The sequence below is a fragment of the Podarcis gaigeae genome (genome assembly GCF_964106915.1).
Source record: "Podarcis gaigeae genome assembly, chromosome: 15".
In the NCBI taxonomy this organism is placed as follows: domain Eukaryota; kingdom Metazoa; phylum Chordata; class Lepidosauria; order Squamata; family Lacertidae; genus Podarcis; species Podarcis gaigeae.
Window position 1 is genome coordinate 44,367,383 of NC_139692.1, and position 20,860 is coordinate 44,388,242.

At 51.5% G+C, this 20,860-nt stretch overlaps 1 protein-coding gene across 8 annotated transcripts in view; it reads left to right on the top strand.

The window, feature by feature from the left end:
• Positions 1 to 985: 985 nt before the first annotated feature.
• Positions 986 to 20,860, top strand: part of PHF12 (PHD finger protein 12) — a 28,775-nt gene continuing 8,900 nt past the window's right edge. For 4 of the 8 annotated variants that reach the window (XM_083715036.1, XM_083715038.1, XM_083715037.1 and 1 more), the window contains exons 1-5: positions 986 to 1,202; positions 1,335 to 1,708; positions 16,789 to 16,861; positions 19,465 to 19,861; positions 20,518 to 20,638. In XM_083715036.1, coding sequence (XP_083571162.1) covers positions 1,137 to 1,202; positions 1,335 to 1,708; positions 16,789 to 16,861; positions 19,465 to 19,861; positions 20,518 to 20,638 — 1,031 coding nt within the window. In that variant the 5' untranslated portion in view covers positions 986 to 1,136. Of the gene's footprint in view, positions 1,203 to 1,334; positions 1,709 to 7,297; positions 7,521 to 14,884; positions 15,472 to 15,853; positions 16,147 to 16,788; positions 16,862 to 19,464; positions 19,862 to 20,517; positions 20,639 to 20,860 lie in introns of those variants that run through there. The other 4 variants (XM_083715041.1, XM_083715042.1, XM_083715043.1 and 1 more) reach the window with 4 other exon arrangements.

Consider the following 20,860-nt stretch of genomic DNA (forward strand, 5'->3'; position numbering starts at 1 on the left):
AGAAGAGAACGACTGCTGTATTCCTTTTCTAGAAACCGCTGTGTACAATCTGTTTCATAACTGTTAGAAAAATGTTGCTTCATTTGATTTCGTGAAGTTCAACACTGTAAACAGAGGGAAGAAAGCGTTTATTGAGCATGCGCAGAAAGCAGAGTGCAAAAGCCACCCACGACTGAGTACGCATGCGTAGAAAGGGCAACACAAGAACCGGATTGCGCATGCGTTGAAAGCAAACGTATTTAGCACTAGACATGCGTACAAAAAGGAAACACGGAATAAGGTTGCACACGCGCACGGGGAGTTATGGAGCGAGGACTACGCATGCGTACGAAAGGGAGCGGGGACAGTGCGTGTTTAGAAATGGAGAACCGATTGCCTATACGTAAAAAAAGGGAGCGAGAACTGCGCATGTGCGAGAAAAGAAGGGGGAAACTGCGCGTGCGCAAAGGACGGGCTGTCGAACGCCTGAAAAGAGGGGGATAAATAAATAAATAAGGGCCTCCAAAGTGTCGTTCGCCCCCCCAACCACCATTCCCTGCGTCTGCGCAGACAGCACCCTCCTCCGTGCGCATGCTCCCGGGGCGTCGGGGAGGGCGCTGTGCGCCTGCGCGACGAGCGCTGTGGCTACGGCGGCAGCGGCGACTACGGCGGCGGGGCCCTGCGAGTGAGGAGGCGGCAGCAGCGGCGCCCGTCAGATCCCGCTCGCCTTTTCCCTCAGGAGCCGGTGGCGAGGAGCAAGAGGAGCAGTCCCAGGAGGCAGCGGCGGCGGCGGGAGCAGCGCGGGCCCCGCCCCCTGTCATGGCAGCCGTCCCCTCAGCCTTCCCGGGGCCGCTCCGGGCAGCAGCGCTAGCGGCGGAGGCAGCGGCGGCGGCCAGGCCCGTCGGGTAGGAGGCTGCGGGACGAGGCCCAGCAGGGCAGCAGCCTCCCTCGCGGCGGCGGCGATACCGGAGACCCGGCGCCAGGAGCAGGACGCGGCGGCGGCGGCGACGACGGAGGGGACGAAGGGCGGCCTGTCAGCCACCGGGAGGAGCCGGAGGAGCAGCGCCAGGGGCGGCGGCGGCGCTCCCTTCCCCCGCTCCGGTTCCCGCCCGCCCTCCGCCGGGGCCGCCGCCGGCCCTGCGCGGCGCCGCTGTTGGATGTGGGAGAGGATGGAGGCCAAGACGGTGGTCTACGACCTGGACACGTCCGGGGGGCTGATGGAGGTGAGCGGAGCGGGAGGGCGAGGGCGCGCGCGGCGGCGGGAGGGTCCCTTCCCCCCTGACCCCTTCCTCTTGCTCCCCCCCTCCGGTCTCCATCCCGCTCACCCCTTTCTTCCTCTTTCCCCGACATGGCAGCAAATCCAGGCGCTGCTGGCGCCTCCCCGGATGGACGACGGCGCCGGCGCGGGAGGCAGCGAGAAGCGGAGCCGCCGGCCGGACCGCAGCGGGGACCACCACCAGCACCAGCACCACCCGGCGCATCATCACCACCAGCAGCACCACGCGTCGCCGCACCACCACCACCACCCGGCGCACCACCAGCAGCACCACCACCACTCCTCGCACGGCGGAGACCGGCAGCACCACCCGGCGCACCAGCACCACCACTCGGCCCAGCAGCAGCGCCGGAGCGGCCGCGCCACCAACCACGACAGCTGCGACAGCTGCAAGGAAGGCGGCGACCTGCTCTGCTGCGACCACTGCCCCGCCGCCTTCCACCTCCAGTGCTGGTGAGAGACAGGGAGGAGGAGAGAGAAACGCGCACCCCCCCCCAATCCCGCCTCCGATTTGGAGTCACTCCGGGTCCTCCTTCCACCCATCCCGCCTTCGCATGAGCCATCCCTTGCCCCTTCCTTCCTTCCATCCATTCATTTGCATGCCATCTTCCCGGCAAGCCCCGCTTACTTTTCTTTCCCGATCCGGAGTCATTCCAAATCTCCCTTCCCTCCACCTCCCGTAGTATCCATGCCCTGCTGTTTCTTGACGATTTCGGAGTCTCCTCCTTTTCTCCTCCTCTGCGCCAATTCGGAGTCGCTCCGGCTTGCCGCGTCCTCCGCGCTCCGCTTTCTCCCCGCCCCCGCGGAAAAGTCCCGTTATAATCTGTCGTGCTGCGCTGCTGGCCGTTTCTCTCTCTGTGTTTTGCGCGGGCGGAAACTCGTTGGGCCCGACCGGCTCCTGTTGTTGTTGCTGGGCGGTAGTGTTTTTTTCCCTCCCCGCCGGCCACAGGCGACGCGCTCCGGCGCTCCGCCCTCGCTGACTCTCTCGCTCGCGGCTTGCTTTTTCTCCCAGCCGGGCCCCGCTTTGCTCCTGACAACATGGCGACCTGCCTGAAATTGTTGCATTTTATTCCCAGCGCCATTTTGCCCATCTGGTCTCCTCGGGTGCCGCCGCCGTCCGTCCCCCGCCCCGCCCCCTTTGCATGCTGCGATCGGTGCCCGAGCCCCCTTTTCCCGACCGTCCCCCGGCCGATCGCTCCTCGCTCTCTCCGCCTGGCTCCCACCCGGCCTTTTGGGCGATCGCTGCCTTGCAGCAGAGAGAGGAGGGGGGCAGGCTACCAAGGCCACCCTGGAGAGGGCAGGGCTCCGTGCCTGCTGCAGTTCCGTGCAAGCTTCCTCCCGAGGAAACAGGCACGGGGCCCCTCACGATCGGGCTGCTCCTTCCCTCCCTCCTTCCGCATCTTTTGTTGATTTGCCAAATTGTTGGGATGCTTGTGGGGAGAGCTGCTTTGCAGGTTTCCGAGCCCATTGTTCCAGCCCTGGGGAGCCCCTCCGTGTTCTCAGTGGCTGCTAGGCCGGAGCCCTTGGTAATTCAGGCCCAGGGAAAGAGTGTGTTTGTGGTCTGTTTGGTTAGCTGTTAACTTCTGGGCTAGGATGTTCAGGCCCTGGGGAAGCTTGCCATAGGCAAGCTAACCTTTATTTTTATTCTCTCTCCCTCTCTTGCATAAGGAAAGGGAAGTGAGTGTCCATAAAAGGACTCTTCCGTGTGCTTCAGGATCTCACTTGTTGGCAAAACCTTGAAGGCGCTTGGGGAAACTCGGAGGCTGGCAAAGGGGAATCCTTAACTCTTGCTGCGTTTTGCTTTTTTCATTTGTTTTAATGGTCCATTGCTGGAACTGAATTAATTGCATGGTTCTGTATTGTGGGGCTGTTGTGTCTATATACACAGTCTTGACTTAATGATCAAGGAGGGAGAGAAAGCTGTTTGTGAGGTTCATAAGCGAATGTGGCAAAAGTTACTGAGCTCCTAAACAAGTAATAATAATAATAATAATTTATTATTTATACCCGCCCACTCTGGGCGGCTCCCAATCAGTGTTAAAAACAGTACAGCTTTACATATTAAAAACTTCCCTGAACAGGGCTGCCTTAAGATGTCTTCTGAATGTCAGGTAATTCTTTATCTCTTTGACATCTGATGGGTGGGCGCCACTACGGAGAAGGCCCTCTGTCTGGTTCCCTGTAGCCTCACTTCTCGCAATGAGGGAACCGCCAGAAGGCCCTCGGCGCTGGATCTCAGTATCCGGGCTGAACGATGGGGGTGGAGACGCTCCTTCAGGTAAACAAGGGGGAAGCCATGCCCCTATCCAGACAGGAGGTTTCTGGGGGAGCGTGTGAGTATGTTGCCCTGGTATGGCAGCCTGTCCCCACCCTTCAACTGAGAGGGAAGGGAGAAAGGCATCTTAGGACAAATTCTCCTGTTTATGCTGCTGATAGGCTACTCTGAGGAAGACAGCTCTACAATTAATAGCAGCGGTGTGGATTCTTTTGGTTCCTCATTGGAATATTCACACACACCGTCAACAGAGCACAGGCGGCCTTCCTGTTGGTGAACCGAGACTAGTTTGCCTTGTGCTTTTGCGTGTGTATCAGGAATTTTGCCTGCTGGCAAGCAAGATGCTTGAGGCTTTGCATCCATGTCTGTCTTCATCATGGTCACTTCACTAGGGATGGTTAAAGACTGCTGTGAGCTTCCCCTGCTGAAAGTGTGTGGCTCCTACACTGAATTGGGGGTGGGTGCAGCCATCTTTATCATTTGCTTTTGTTTATTCCCTCCACCCCAGATTTTATGCACTTCCATATGCACTGGATTTTTTTGCAGTTTGTCTGGTATATGTTTTACTTCGATACTCCTTTCTGTGGCATTAAATTATTAAACTTCCTGCATTCATGGGTGTTGAGCCTGTTTCCCTCCATGCTCAGATGCAAATGGATTAGTTTTTGTTGCATTTCCTGGCTTTCAAGTTCAAGCAAACATCTTTCCATTTAAAGCACTGGAAATAACTGAGCCATTGCCTTTGAATCCCACAGTTCCTTTTGGGTATCCTCTTGTAGCAAAGAGCAGTAGGCAGCGGGACTTCAGAACCTTACCCGAATTTGGAAGGGACGGGAGAGAGAGAGAAGTTCAGTAATGGGTTTGGGGAAAGTATATTCTCTCTAACTAGCCAAAATTTGAGGTCATTTTGATTCTACCCTCACCCACTCCTTCGAAAATAAATAAATTGAAGGGGGAAGTGGACATCATGGTGAGGCTGGGAGGGGCTTGGAGTGTTTATGCAGCCTGGGAGGACCACGCTCAGGAGGAAGTCTGTTGCTGATTTCCAGAAAAAGAAGAAAGACCAGGGTGAGCAAACTTGTGGACTCTTGATGGAAGGGAGGGGATAGCTGCACCATCTGGAAAATAAGGGCATAAGTGTTTTGTTTTGTCTCAGAGTCTGTCTTGCCCCTTATGCATACATGGCATTCGAACACAACCTTTGCCAAGCTGGTGCCTTCTGGCATGGCCAGGATGGCTGTGGCTGATGGAAGCTGTAGTCCAAAACATCTGGAGGGGCACCAGGTTGTCAAAGGCAGCTCTAAGCATTAGGAGTGCCCGTGGGAGAGAGATGGGGGCTGTCTGTAATTCTTTGCTCTTTCCACCTGGAGTTGAGCTGGTCTCCCATTGTGATTTCACGCAGATGGGCTGTGGGGTCTGGCTTGTCCTCTGTGGTTTAATTTGTACCAGAAGGGCTACAGTTGGGAATGAGCTCTGGCACCTTCGGCTCAGACTGTGTTCTGCTTGTGTTAGGTACTCCAAACTTTCTGTGCAAAAATGTCATGAGGCTGCAGTGAGCTGCTTAGTGCACTGAATGTTTTGCCTTTTTTATCTTCACAATAAACGTGTGAGGTAGACCAGGATGAAAAAGGGAGGGAACCCAGTTTGTTTTGTGGTTCTTGGAAATCTGAATCAAATACTTTCCCACTTCTCCATCTCATCTGCTTTCTCCTTTGCATTCACTCCACTCTTAGCTCAAGCTGGTTAAAATACTCTCTTATATAGTGAAAGCATTCTGCTGCTGCTGTTTAATCTTAAGCTTTTTGTGCATGCCTGGGCCAGCCTGCTTGCAAATAGCTAGTGGGGTCTAGTAAACAGTGCAGTAAATGCATGCTTTTGTGGCCCTCTCAGGTGAACTGCATCTGGAGGTACAAGTAGCATATTTAAAGAATACCTAGTAGGAGCTGTTTATCTGGAACTTTATTTTGTCCCTCCCACTCAAACCTTTGCTTATACACATCTAGTCTCCTTTCCCCCACTTAAATCATCTCTCTCTCTCTCTCTCTCTCTCTCTCTCTCTCTCTCTCTCTCTCACACACACACACACACACACACACACACACCCCTCCTTTGCCTCCCTGTGCTCCCAAGTGAATTTATAATTCTGCGGTGGAGCTCAGCTCACCAAAGGCCACATCCCCCTCATGACCACCGACTGTGATTTCACTGAGGAATTACAAGAATGTCAGTGAAGGGAAGGTGGTTTTCTGTGTAAAACAGGTAACTAGCAAACAAATAAATCAGTGGCAGTTGCAGAATGCGGGGCAGGTGAACTGGCTTTTCTCCAGGATGTAAAAGCCTCCTCCGAACTTAGTGAACCATGCTATCCATCTGGGTCAAATCCCATTTATAGCTTCCTATTTGGCTCACAAGTAAGGATCGCTATAGCAATGCAAGGCCTATGGTGAAAGTGAATATTGTGTAAGATCATTTAAATGGTTGTGCCCAGGTTCCTCCCCCACCAACTTAAATGTGTCTCCATTCCAAATTATTTCTGTGATTCTGTCTCATTTCTGGGGACTGTTTGCTAGCTTCTCAGGTTACTGCTTTGAGGGCACAGGATCAGCCTCCTCTGTCTGGTTTTTTGACTCAGCGTCTCAATATAGGGCTGTCGTTTTTAAAGAGCTAGAGCGAGCTTCTCTTAAAATGAAGACCTGGCAAAGCAACTGCAGAGTCCAGTGTGCTCTTATTTTTTATGTGTGCCATCTGCAGTGGTTTGAAATGGCATAACTTATTTCCTTGCCTCACACAGACTGGGCGTTCTTGCCTCCCTAGGGTAGCCTTTGGGTGTTCATTGCCTTCATGTGAGTTCATTGCCTCTGTCTTTACTGTTCACTCTGCCTGTCGCCATTCCATTCTTTATACAAACCTGGAAGAAGGTCTTCGCTTCTTCCTGTCGTCACATAGAAGCAGCGTTGACAGGTTTATTAATACTTTATGATTCTGATTTGTTTTTTGTTTTTTTAACCTGTCATTTGGCCCTAGGAACATAGAAAGCTGCCTTATGCTGAGCCATTGGTCTATCTAGCTCATCATTGTCTACACGGGGGGGGGGGGGAGCCTCCATCCCACATGCCTAATCCTGCTCGCCAGGCCTCTGCACTTGGCCCATCAAGCCATTTCAGGCAAGCCACTGTTGCTTGCCCTACACCTGACATCATATCGTCTGGTTATCAGGCATTATTCTGCCCAGGGGACTTTGCAAAGTGTTGATCACATGATGCCATTATGATGTCAGGTGATTGATAGGTGGGTTGCACTGCAGGGGAAGATAAGGATTTGGCCTATCAGGCCAGAAAGGTTTCCCACCCCTAATCTGCAGTGGCTGGCAGTGGGAAATCAGAAGATTTCCCAGCCCTACCTAATACCAAAGAAGATTAGAGAAATGCATGGAGGAGAGGGCTATGATGGCTAACAGGCACGATGGCTCTGCTCTGCCACCTTGGTTGGAGGCAGCAATGGTTCTGAATACCAGTTGCTGGAAACAGAAGGAAAGGTGAGTGTTGTTGTGCTCCAGTTGTGCTTTTGGGCTTCCCATTGGGGCATCTGGTTGGCAACTGTTTGTGAGCATAGGATGCATTGGCGTGATCCAGCAGACTTGCCTGAATATTTTATTGCCACTCTCCTCCTTCTCCTCCACTTCTCAGTGTTTCAAATGTGTAGTGTGACACACAGGGCACTGCTCCAGGTGTGTATAGGGAAAAGCATTTCCCAAACGGTTTTCTGGTGCCTGCTTGAGGCTCTTCAATGTGCAGATTCCTTTAACATCAGCGGCTGTCAGCTAATGACTCCTTATGGTTTTCGGCTTGCTAGGAGGGGCTGTATGCTTGGTTGTGGAGCAAATATTCGGCTCCTGGATTGTGACAGCAGGTGTTGGGAAGGTTCTCTGCCAGAGACCCTGAAGAGCGGGAGCCCGTCAGAATAGACAGTTCTGGACTGAATGGAGCTGTGGTAGGTAGAAGCTTTGCATCTTCAGTTTTCCTCTTTGTTAACACCAATAATATATATGGCGAGTGCACTGAGGGGGTTTTGTGTCTTTGAAGCTGGAAGCGGTTGGCTGGGCTGCCTAATGTCACAGCTTGTTGTGGCAGGCAGGAGGGTCCCTGGCCAAGCCAGTCAGATTCCTTGGCAGGCGCTGAGTCAGCTGTTAGAATCCCAGGAATAGGGCAAGCCTGGCTGGAGGGCCCATAGAGAAACAAAGGGGGGCAAAGGCTGGAGGAAGTAGAAAGATCTGGGAAGGCTTTTGTGATTGGCTACTGGTGATGGTAATAGGGGAGCCTTTGGAAAGGAGAAGTTGTGCATAGGAGTTATGGGTGGCAGGAAATGCACATTGATTTCATGTAATGAACCAAGTCTCTGGTTTCACAGTCTCTATATCATTCCTACCAGTGATGTTGCATATTCTCCTATAGTGATCAAGCCTTCATGCAGAATCATTACTGCAAAAAGCCAGCTATTAGTTATACACACACAGCGTTAAAGGGAACAGTTTTGAACAAGGATAAACTTCTTGGTTCACAGTAACGTCTGCTGTTATATCACCTTAGAGACAGAGTTTCATCAAGTATCTTTTTCAAATGCAGCTTTTCCCTCTCACATACTCTGTTATATCAATGTAAGTTATAAAAAGAATACTCCACCCTTTCTTCATAAATGAACTCTGCACATCAATTAACAACACAGCCAGAAGCAATATAAAACAAAATAAATAATCAGAAAAGACGAAGCGGTACTCGGCAACACAGAAAGAAATTACTGTAATAGTAATCACAATCTTGGCCAATCTCAAATCGTATTGGAAAATGCCAGGTTTCACACCTGACACCTGAAGGCAATATAGTATTGCAGCTAGGCAAGCCTCCCTTTGGGGGGGGGGCATTCCATGGAGCTGGTGTCACCTTTGAAAAAACCCTGCTCCTCGTAAATTCATGCCAGAAATCAGCAGACGAGAGCACCTAGAGCAGCCCCTCTTTGTTAAATGTGAGGGCTGTGTTGCAGGACAGAGTGTTTTTCCAGCAGCTAGGCCCCAAGCCATTTAGGTCTTTATAAGCAAGGAGCAGCACTTTGAATAGAGTCTGGTAACAAAGCAACAACCAGTGTAGCTCACATCATTTCTAGAGTCATATGCTCCTGAGCATCCAGTTGCAGCCAGTATCTGGTGCCTGCATTTTGCACCAGCTGAATGTTTGCGGACTCTTCAAGGGCAGCCCAGGTAAAGAGTGTGCTACAGTAATCAAGCCTGGAAATTTACTTGGTCATGAACAGACTTTGTTGGTGATGGCCATCGTTTTTCCTTCCTGTGATGGTTTTCAGTGAAGCAAGTTGACATATTCAGCTGGTCATTGATCAAGAGATGTGTGGACCATTTATTGATTGCAAACAGTGTGTGCAAAAACGAAATGCTTTCGTGGGCAAACTGAGTGAAGTTATTCTACGTGAGTGTTACAAAAGCAAGCTCCCTTCTCGTGAAGTTTGCTGTGGGAAAGGAGAAGAGCCATGTTTGAAAACTGCCTTTGTTTACTAGCATGTGTTGGGAGACTTCGTTTTGTGGGTTCTGTTCCCATAGCGCTTCAGGATTGGAGTGGATCCTATCATACTTGAAGCCCTTGGAGGACTAACTGATTAAATGAGTCCAAGGCAGGTGAAAGACCAAGGATTCTGTAGCTTCCAGAAGTCATAAACTCTGGTTTAAAAATAATAAGTAAGGGTGGGTTTTGACTCTTGTTTACGGGCTGTGGGTAAAAGGAATCAAACAGACTGAGAGCTGCATCATTTAACTGCAGCTAAAAGCAAAATGTGTAACTTCAGAAGCCTTGTATAGAAGCGGAACTTAGCACAAAAGGGCCCTGTCTGAGGCTGGGCAATCGGATAAGCACCCAGGTCGGTCTGTTGGCGCCGGCATGCATCTTGGGCCTCTGGAAGCGAGTGGTTGCAATTAAGAATCCAGGCTCATTGTAACTTGAACCGGGTTTTCTTTGCCCTCGACCGCCTTCTTTGGGGGGCGGGGGCAGGAGTCTGGTGCTTCGTCGGACGTCCTCTTGCAGCTCTCAAGAGCCCCCTTTTCCTCACAGGCTCCCCCAAAATTAGTCCAAAGCATGTACAGGCACATGTCAGTGAACAGTCTCTGAGGCGCGGCTGGCGTTCAGTGGTAAAGCACATGATCTGCCTGTTGAGCAGAGGTGGAGGGCCTGTGGGCCCCTCCCCACACATGTTACTGGACTACAACTCCACAATCATTCTTGGCCATTGGCCATGCTGGCTACTGGGAGATGGAGGCCAGTAGCCCCTGGAAGAGCCACAGGTTCTCCATCATTGGTATAGGCTCAGCTCCCAATACCCACGGTTAAAGGATCTCCGCTGACAAAGACCTCAGCGTGGAAGCCCTTAAAGAGCTGCTTCTGTGCAGGTAATCCCATATTGTGTTAGGTGAGTTGTCTGTCTCATTAGGTGTTGGGAACCTAAGAATCTGCCTTACATTGAATCAGACCCACGGCCCATCTAGCTCAGAATTGTCTTCAGTCTGGGAGCATCTCTCCAGGGTTTCAAGCACGGGAACTTTCACCAGCACTACCTGGAGAACTGTTGGGGATTGAAACAGAGATATGAAAGCTAGGAGCTAAATGGCACCTTAAACCTATGGGCACAGCAACGGAATGCCTAAGAGCACTTTTTATAACAAGAATACAAAGCTGAAACTGAATGAGCTGCAGCTAAAATATTATTTTTAAAAAGTCCTTCCCGTAGCACCTTAGAGACCAACTAAGTTTGTTATTGGTATGAGCTTTCGTGTGCATGCACACTTCTTCAGATACCAGATCATAAAATATTATGTTCATTTTTCACATGGTCTAGTCCTTCCCCTGTCCTCCCACCCCTAATATTCTTATGAGGGTCTCATCTCCAGTCTTCAGAGAGTAACTGGAAGTGGGGAGGCAGAAAATCCTTCCACTCTGCGGTTTTAATCTGAAATCTTAGGCGCAGTACTGCACCCAGAGCTCAGGAACTGCTCGCACTAATGAAATTCCCTGTCACAAAATGCACCTAGAACAATGAGAGTTTCGAACACTGCTTCTGCACACAAAGCAAATGCTCTGCTGCTAAGCTATGGCACTTCTCCAAGTTTAATAGCGTCCCTTAGCCCACAGGAGCTGGGCTGGTGAGCATCATGGCTGTGCTGGACACCATTCAGAATGCAGACTTCTCCATTTACCCCATGGTCCTCTGTTATAACCCACCCATTGCAGAATAATGGAAGCCTTCAGGGAAGAGAGGAGCCCCCAAGAAGATTTTTGTGAGAATTTAACGATGGCAAAAAAAGGAGGACACAAACTGAGGCATCAGTCTTGGCAGGCTCCCTGACCACAAAGGCCAAACTGGGCTTGGCAAAAGGTTCAATTAATTCAGAGCATATAACAACACTTTTTTGTTCTGGGACTGAGGATGCTGGATCCCAGGGTGGAAGCCTCCCTTGCGCAGCAGAGTCTTGCCACGTTGAGCTCTTGGCTTGGCTGTGTGCATCTCTCTTGAGTGGAGGCTCTGGAATCTGTGCTCTTGACTTGGTAACTTGGCACAGCCAGCGCAGCACAGCCACTTTTGCTTCCTGCTGAAGAGTCTCTGTGCTGCCCATGGGCTGATTCCTCTGTGGCAAACAGGCCTGTTGCAGATCCGAGGGCAGAATGAGACGGCCTGCTTGGAACCTATGGTTTGTGGGGCTTGGAGCAAATGTGGATGGATGTTTGGGACAGGGTGTATGATAATGTGTGTGCTGTGCTGTAGTTCTTGTTGCCAAAAAGTTTGCCAAAGGAGGTGTAGTGCTGTGCAAATAGTTCTTGTTGGTTAAAAGCTTGCCAAAGGAGGTGCCGGAAGAGGAAACATTGGACTTCCCAGGAAGCATTCATCACACGTTAATCATGCCCTTAAAAAAAAAGAATGCAAATCTTCCAGCTGCAGATTGGAAGTCAGGTATCCTGTACTGCCCTTTTCCCACTTGTTGAGAGTGAACTGGAAATTGCTGGGGTAGGGGTATGTGTGTGAAGCCTGAGAGCAGAAGTGTGCAGTCGTCGTCGTCCCCCCAAAACCACAGCAGTACTTCCTGGATTGCCTGGCAGGTGGCATTCTGCTGTGGTCTGGTTGCAAAGCAGGCGCTTAGTATTGGGCAGCTCTTTCAGGAACTCTTTTGTGTCCAGCCGGGAAGAGGAAAGGCTTGCTTCCTGGGAAGTAAAACAGGCAGCCTAGCAGTACGAAGAACCACCCAGTTTGGTTGGATCGCCCTGGGGAATTCTGTGCCTTACTTGAAAGCAGGCCAGAGGCGAGAGAGAGAGATTGGGGCACCATGTTAGTAAATGCCAGGGTACAGGCAGCATGAAACCCAGGATAGCTGATAGCACGCTTGGTTGTTAGGTAGTGGTTTGTTGTGGGAAGGTATCTGATGTACCGGCCTTCTTGCTTTCAGCATGCTTCTGAAAGGTTTGTGGTTTTTCGGTCTGCACAGACAGCAATGGCATATTGCATTTCATTTAAATATTGCCTTTCATCCCCCCCAAAGTGTCGGTTTGCAGCCTATATTTAGCCTTTGGAGGATGGCCATATCAGAGGAGGTGAAACACAGCCATCCTTACTAGCTTTCGGGAACGCCTCAGCCAGTTAGGCCAGAGGGGCAAAGGTGTGCAGGCAGGCCAGGTTAAGTCAAGCTGCTGCTAATTACCAGCACTGGGATTCCCCTGAGATGAGACAGGGGGATAAGGTGGTGTGTTTTTTTCTGCATGGAGGCCTTCCTGAAGAGCTGAACTTTGAGAAGACTGAACTGCTTGGCCTCCTTGCGAGAATGTCTTGTCAGCTGCATTTGATTTCCAGTGATGTCCCCCTTTCTTATTTATTTTTTGCATTTGCTCCAGGGACCATTTTGAAGCTTTTGCAAGCCCTGACTTCAGCACACCATAATTGTGGCATTGTTCTTGAAAGGGCAGGTGGATTTTTCAGGGACCAAACTGGAGAGGCAGTAGGTCTCACAACCGCTGCTTCCTCCTCCCTTGGCTCCCCACCCCCCCACCCCTGTGCTGGCAGGATCCTGACAAAGAGCACCACTGTGTGGAGGGAAGGGAGCTGTTTCCTGATCATTAATCTGCCTCTCGGAAAAAGATGTGCATTCTCCATTTCTCTGGTCACAGCCAGCAGCAGGAAGCTGCAGCTTGGAAAAATGTCTGCCAGCGAAAGTGGCGGAGTGGCTGTGTTTTGATGGTGGCTGCTTCTTGGTAGGGATCGATTGTGGCCAGTTTAGATTGCCTGCAGGTGTTTTCACCCCCAGAAGGCTCTGAGGAGCAGCTGCAAAGAGAGGTTCGGGTGCCACACAGCTGTTTTGCAGAACGGAAACTTTGCCAATATCTGCGTGTTTCTCAGTGGGTTTCAGTTGCAAGAAGCTGAGTTTGCTACTTGCTCACTTGTAGCCTGGCTTAGAAATGAGAGGCCTGAATGAGCCTTTCCACTTCTCTCCTGATGTTATTGGTGGCAGGCCTGCAAAATGCACCACAGCGTCCTAAATCTTGAAACAGAACCATTGAGCCATTTCCCATTCTCCCATCCCCGGACAGCAGAGATGTTGGGGTAGCTCAGGTGCTTGCTATAATAAAGTTCACCTATGCAGACATCTTGAAAATCTCCTCCGTATGGGTCTTTCTGGGGTGATGGTGCCTGGCTGCTGGCCCTTGGGAGTATGAGATTATTTTCTGCTGGTAACCCTGCAGCTGGACTGCCTTTGTGGACTGAATGCTGGAGGTGCTGAGTTTGTGGGACTGCGTCGGCTGCTCTCTCCCAGCAGGCCCCTTTTTATTATGTGCATGGGGGGGGGTGTCTGCAGCCGCGGAGGTCAGGTGTGTTGGCGCATGATGTTTTCCCTAATTCCTGCAAGCTGGATCCTGTTCTTACCTGGCTGCATTTTATTCCCCTGTGCTCTGGAATGTCAATGTCATACCTCCAAGCGGGTGGATGGAACAACTTCAGCACTGCTGGCAACCTTCAGTCTCTGATCATGACTCGCTGCCCCCTCCCAACCACCCAAATCTGCCTGAGGCTCACAGATAAACTGGCAAGCCCTTCAAGCCTCAGGGGGCAGCTGCTCACTGGAACTACTACAGCTCTCTTTTGAAACTTATTTTTTAAAAGCAGCTCACTCTCTACTATTTTGTTCCCAGCGCCCTTCCTACCAGGCTTATTGTGGTTTGGGGTGAGGGGTTTTGTTGCATCTTTGCTTGAAACTCGACCATGGGAGGTTAGGTAGCCAGGCTTGGCCATCTGTGACTGCTTCCAACCTTCAGGCTGTCGTGTGGGTTTTGGTTTTTTTTTTCTTTTTCTTTCAAGAAATGTTTTGATGTGTGGATTTTCCACTGTGCTCTTGAGACTGCCTCAATCACACACTCTGGAGTCCACTTGCCGCCTCCCTGATTCCTGAGCTGTGCTCTCAAAATGGCTGCCTGCCTCATTCATGTGTCTTGATTTCTCAGCAGGAAGTTTCTGGGAGATCTGGTGTAGGCAGGAGGTACGCAGGGTCCAGGTTCCTGTCATAGGTGTCTCTGTATCCATAGACCAATTTCCAGAGAAGCATATCTGTGAGTTTTTAAGACTATAAAGCTTTCCGGTACAGCCTTGGTGCAGAAGGCAAACGCTCCACAGACCCGGCTTGACTTCTTCCTGCTCAGTGTTCTCTCAGTCCCGTCTCTCACTTTCCTTTGTAACTGGCAGCAGAACCACAAATACTAGCCCAGCCTAGGTGGTGTGCCTACCAGGAGTGAAACACCCCACCCCACCCTGCTCTTTCTGCCACATGGATCCATTGCAGAGGGAAAAGAGACGGCCGCTGGTGGAGAAAGGACTTGGGCATGTGGCTCAAATGAGGGAAGGCCTGGCCTCAGCCGGGAACTGTAGTTTCCCTGGTAGGAAAGGGTTCAAAAGAAAGATAATGAAATGAGAGCCGGCTGCATGTGCCTCCTTAGAGATGGAAAGCCTAGATGTAGATATTTCCGGCCAATCACAAATGGAGCAGCCCTAATTCTCAGCATTTACAGAGCACTTCATTGCATTTCAGAGAGTTTTACTTGAGCTCTGTCGGTTTAGAACAGCAGCCCTGTAAAGGAGGCCAGCATTACAATCTGTGGCTGTGGTGATCTTTGAAGTTGGGGACTCAGGAAGCTCAGCTGCTCCTTCGCCTTTCGCTGTTGCAACGAACCTGGTGGCTTCTTTCTTTCTTTCTTTCTTTCTTTCTTTCTTTCTTTCTTTCTTTCTTTCTTGTCTTGGGGTAAGCCAAGGTCCCTGCCTAGCATCTCCCTTTGCCTATGTTGAGGCAGAGTAGCAACCTTTTATTGGGAGCCAAGAGCTGTTGTCAAAGGGCGCTGAGCACTTGTAGGGTACTAAAACATTATTGTGATCAAATTGCAACGATCAAGAACAGAAACAATGTGTGATTACAGCAGGAGTCACCAGCGTGGTGCCCTTGAGCACAGTCGTGCCCACAAGGGCCTTCTCTGGTGCCCACAGCGTTGTCTCACCCTGCCAAAATTAGGCTTGGAAGGAGCATTCTGTTGTGACCAATAGAACGCGTTGGGGTGTGTGTTTGAGTTTGTGGTGTGTGCTCTCTCTGTTCTTCTTTTAAGGTGGTGGCAGTGTTTGCAAGGCTCCCTGTTTTGGGTGGTGAAAGGCAAGTACATCTATCTTTTGCAAAGTCCCCAACTAAAGTCACTTATGGTGGCAGAGAATTTCAGAACGTGGTGTTTGAAATTCACTTCTTTTGGTGTATTTGAAACCTAGATATATGTCAGGATGGTGGGTGGCTGCCAGCTCTTCATGGAGCAGCTCTTGAAGCGCAGAAGGGAGCAAGGAGCTGCTGGAGGGGCCTCCTGCATTGTGGCTCAAGGTGACTTTGAGATTTTTCAGGCAGAGAGGGACCACCTTGATGCCTCCACTTGAGGCCCACTTGAAAGTCTTTCTTTATTATCTTTGTCCCCCTCCACGTCTGGCTTTCTACTGTTGTATCTCCTCCTGCACTGAACTTCTTCATCTCTCTCCCTACCCCCCATCATGCATGACTCCCCACCCCCAAATGTGGGGCAGCACCACCGGGACCACCTATGTGCGGCCCGATCACAACCTGTCATTACTGTGTGTGCATGTGTGTCCATGTGTGTTCACATGCACGGGTGCTGCACGTGCAAATAGACCTCACACAAAGAAGGAGGTTCCACATTGCTAGCAGGCAGCACCCGGATGCATTTGCAAAGGCTGGCCTTCTTTTCCAAGCATGCTGCTGAACATGCATCCTTGGTGCAACTTGTCAATGTCTGACTGCCTTCATCATCCTAGGGTGCACTTTTGCATTGGTCAGCTATGTGGCAAACTGTTTAAGGCTGTCATGGGCAGCAAAATGTCCTTTGCTCTAGCAGTAACAGGGGAAAGGGGCCAGTGTGGTGGGTCAGCTGGTGCAGAATGCTGCAGCACAATTGATGATGGGAGTGAGACCCAGCCAGCATATAGAACACCTTTGCTCAGGGATCTGCACTGGTTTCTCATTTGCTGCCAAACCAAGTTCAAGGTGGGGTCACTTTGCTTGTGGGATTGCCATGCCTCAAAATACCCACTTGGGTGTGCTTTCATCTGCACAATTGGCACTATTGTGGTTTTAAAAATAAAAACCACCAGTATTTTAGTGTGGCAGTGCCAATCCTTTGAAACTCCCTGCCTGTTGACATTCACTGTACTCTTTGGTACCTGTTCAAAACATTTTTGCTTAGCAAAGCCTACCCAGATACATCGAAACTGCATGTATCTCTTTTTAACTCCTGTTGATTTCAAATCATCTTTCAAATGCTTTAAAATACCTGTTTTTAATCAAGCATCTTAATGTTTAATTTCATATTTTTGTAAACCATTTCATATTTCATAATTTCATATTTTTCTTAACAAGCAAGCAGTATATAATTTTTACTAATTAATAAGTGAAAGAAACTGGTGGCTGAGGAACCTGTGTCCTTCCTGCAGGTGCTGCTGGGCTCCCAGCTCCCCTCCTTGTGCTTGGCCCTTGGCCATGGCTGGCTCCTGGTCACGGCAGTCCAGCAACATCTGTAGGGCCCTAGGCTCTCAACCACCACCGGTCTAAATGGAAGGGAGGTGTGGCTTGCATGTCCTTGCCATTTGGAAATATAACGGCCTCCTTTTCTTCCCTCTCTCCTCCCAGTAATCCTCCGCTGAGCGAGGAGATGTTGCCTCCCGGGGAGTGGATGTGCCATCGCTGCACCGTGCGCCGGAAGGTAAAGACGCCTCCGCCCATGAGTGAACGGACCTTCTGGGCATTCGGATGTAATCTCTTCTCCTCCTCTTCCTTCTCTGGAAAGAACAAAAGGGTTGCAAACAGCTGTGGGGAAAGATTTGTTCAGGAGGGGCAGGTGTGAGGACATACAGCTGCCACAGACCAAAAAATAGCTTTTATAATTCCCAGTGCATTATGAACACCTGTCTTCTCAAGCGGGGCTGAGGGGAATGCTTCACAAATCTTCAGGAAAAGCTAGATTTAATTAATTCATGCTTTGAGCCTGGCAGGGAGGGTGATGAGAAAGCCGTTCCTTTCTTTACCTGCTTCTCCAGAACATGGCCAAATGTTCAAGTCGCTGGCATAGCTGTGACAAGCTAATTTGGTGGAGCCACATTCCCTGCCTTGCTAAGCCAATTCCAGGTTGTGTGTGTGTGTGTGCGTGTGCGTGTGCGTGTGCGTGTGCTTGCTTGTTTGCAGGGGGTGGTGGAGGGGGGGAGCTGGCTGTGACGGCACAGGCCTCTCCCTCTTTCAGGCCAGCTGCTCCCATTGCCAAGCCTCCCCAGTTCCTTCCGGCTAGCTTGGGAGAGGAGAGAATGCAATGACCTCCTGTTGTTTCCATAGCAGCGGGGGGGGGGGGGGAGCAGTGATGAGTTACGCTGGGCCCCCCCTCCCGCCGCCAAAGCTAGGGAGGCGATTATTGGGCCAGGCTCCAACTTGTCATCAGAGATGCCTGCCCTTTCCTGCAGCTAGCAGGGCGGCCCAGCTGAATGCAAATATTGACTCCTGGGACTGCCAGCTTTCAGGGTGTGCTTGAAGAGGGAAAGAGCTGCTGGCAGGGCTGGGTGAAAGAGGGAGAGAGAGAGACATTTCAGAGTCCAGGGATTTTCTGGCTTCTCACGTGTCCAGCGATTCCCCCCCCTCCCCAAGTGTAGGATTTCCAGCTTCTGCTTTTTTTCTGTTCTTAAAAAAAGAAGAAGAAGAAAAACCAGTGTAGTAAAAGGAAGCAGTAATGGCCACCAACCTAGTTGACTTTAAAAGAGGACTGCACAGATTTAAGAAGGAGAGGGCTATCGATGGCTACTAGCCATGATGGCTGTGCTCTGCCTTCACAGTTGGAGGCAGCAATGCTTCTGAATCCCAATTGCTGGAAACCACAGAAAGGAGAAGGCTCTTGCGCTTGAGTCCTGCTTGCGGGTTTCCCACAGGCATCTAGTGGGCCACTGCGAGAACACGATGCTGGACTAGGTTGACCATGGGCCTGATCCAGCAGGGGGCTCTTCTTATGTTCTTATGTATGACAGAAGGGCCCATGGCAGAAGCGCTGGCATCTCCCATTAAAAGGATCGGGTAACGCAGGGATTGCCGCGGCCCTTCAAAAGTGGGACTCGCATCTTCCCTGTGCATTGGCCACAATGGCTGGTGATGGAGGGAGCTGGGGGCTGCAACATCTGGGCAGCCCCATAATTGCCACCCCCAAAGTAGCAGTTGCTGACCTCTGCCTGAGGCCCAGGAGAGCTGCTGCCAGTCAAAGGAGACCACGCCAGGCTAGATGGGCAAAGAGCCTGACCTGATAGGACCTATGGTTCTTAGGCTTGATCTTTTGCTGTGTGTTCCTCAGGGCCTTGGTAGCCACCCATTGCTTCCCCGTATTTAGGGGGGTCCTTTTGACCTACCTCCCCTGCCTGCTGTCCTTTCATTCCTCGGCCCACTTGGTCAGCTGCTGAGCCCAGCAGGCAGCTCAGAATGGCCAAGCTCGCAACTCGCCAAACGGCAGGGCCGTGCCACTCTAGGGAATTCAGTTGAGGCAGGAATAGCACGGACCCCTTTCCCCTTTAAATGACTTGAATCCTTTTGTCAGGACAAGGGAGCAAGGTGGCCTTGGAAGTCAGTCACTGACTCTCAGCCTAACCTATCTCACAGGGTTGTTGTGGGGGTTAAATGAGGAGGAGAACTGTGTGCATTGCCTTGAGCTCCTTGGAGGGAAAAGTGGCATATAAATGCAGCCATTAAAATAAATCTCAAGCAGTCAAAGTAGTTTTATTCCTGCAAGGCTTCTCCCCACACAACACCCCAATCAGTTCGACACAAGCAGAAATAATGTGTTGCATTCAGCTAAGTTCTGCTCCTGAGAGACCCACTGAGAAGAATAGGCCCAAGTTAGTCACATCTGTTAATTTCAATGGACCTGAGTCTGAGTAGGCCCAACTTTGTAAGCCTTAAAAGACATGTCATTCTTCAGCCTGAGGGGTCCCATTCCCTTCCAGACAACCTTCCCAGCACCGGATTCCAGTCCTGGGCAGGAGCGAGGGAAAAAGCAAGCGGAAGATTAAATATAAATTCTACCTTTGTACAGTACCCCCCTCTGTCCTCCATCCATCCAAGCAAGAGGCATGATCAGAGTTCTGTGACACATCTCCAGGCAGGTGCTTGGGGTGTGGCCCCGAGTGAGTAGCAGGGACCAGATAAGAGAGTCCGGGGGGGGGGGCGTTGTTTGGCCATTGACCGCTGCTTGGGACTGTCCAGCGAAGGTGATGCTTCCCCTTCCTCCGGCTGCTCTGGGGCTGCTGAGTTAAGACTGCCTGCCTGTTTTGTGCCTTGCAGAAGCGGGAGCAGAAGAAGGAGCTGGGCCACGTCAATGGCTTGGTGGAGAAGTCCGGGAAGAGGACCACGTCCCCCACCAGCGATGCAGCGGACTTCTTGGACCGGGCGAGCAGCGGCGTCCTCCGGACCCTCTCCCACACCCGGCTCCTAGAGCGGAGGGCCAGCCGGCCCGGCACGCCCACCTCCAGCGCCAGCACCGAGACCCCCAACTCGGAGCAGAACGACGTGGACGAGGACATCATCGACGTGGACGATGACTCTGCCACCGCAGCAGAGGCAGACGGCGGGCAGCCCCATCTGAAGCGGCCCTTTGAGCTGCTCATCGCCGCCGCCATGGAGAGGAACCCCACCCAGTTCCAGCTGCCCAACGAGCTGACCTGCACCACCGCACTTCCAGGTGAGCAGCAGACCCCACCCCCCTTCTTCTCAGGCGCCAGTAGAAGGGAGAAGCTGGAGACAGGGGCTCCAGAAGAGGCTGGACCAGCCTGAGCTGCTTGGCTTAGCTTGTGGGCATTGCCATTGCGAAGGGGGCGGCCTTGCAACTCCATGCCTGGTTGCATGGGTAGCCCAGCACAGCTTGGGGCCCATCACCCCTTTGGGCAGGGCTTATTGCTATCAAGACTCTTGTGTCATTCCATGACTGGGAGTTTGGCTCAGTGGCTCCCAGAGTGGGCAGGTCTTTCCCAGAGGCGGTGGGATTGCACAGGGGGACTTTAGGAGGCAAGCGGGCCACAGGGGGTTGATGGAGGTGTAAATGACTCTTGAGATGTTGAAAAGCTAGTATCACTGGATCAAGTTCATCAGGTTTTTTTGAATTAATTAAACCAAATAGTTTTGATTGGACTTTGAATAAAAGTGCAGTCACTTGTTAATCTTCCTTAGCTGAGTGGCTGTTCTGAGTCATTATTTTTAGTAGGGTAGCGTGGGGCAATGGGAATCAGTTTATGGAACCAAGGGGGCAGGGATGCAACAAAGGTTTAGAAAGCACTGGCTTAGCCGTTTGAGGAATAACAGGGTGGTTTCCATCTGTCTTCCCGCACCCCACCCACCCAGGTACTAGTAAGAGGAGGAGGAAGGAGGAGACGACTGGGAAGAACGTCAAGAAAGCACAGCATGAGCTGGACCACAACGGGTTGGTCCCCCTGCCAGTCAAAGTCTGCTTCACGTGCAGCAGGTATGGGTGTGGCGAGCGGGGCTGGGCAGGGGGCTGTAATGGCATTCTGTGCCAGCTTTCTTGGCCAAGATGGGAGTCAGAGCAGGCTGTGTCCCCGCAGGGCCTAGGCTTAGGCAGCACTGTGGGAGGCCTCCTTGCACTCCCTCTTGGCCCGGCTATGCCCAGGGCCTCACATGGAACGCCAACTCTTTCCCCTGCTGCGGGCAGGGTGCAGCAGGATTC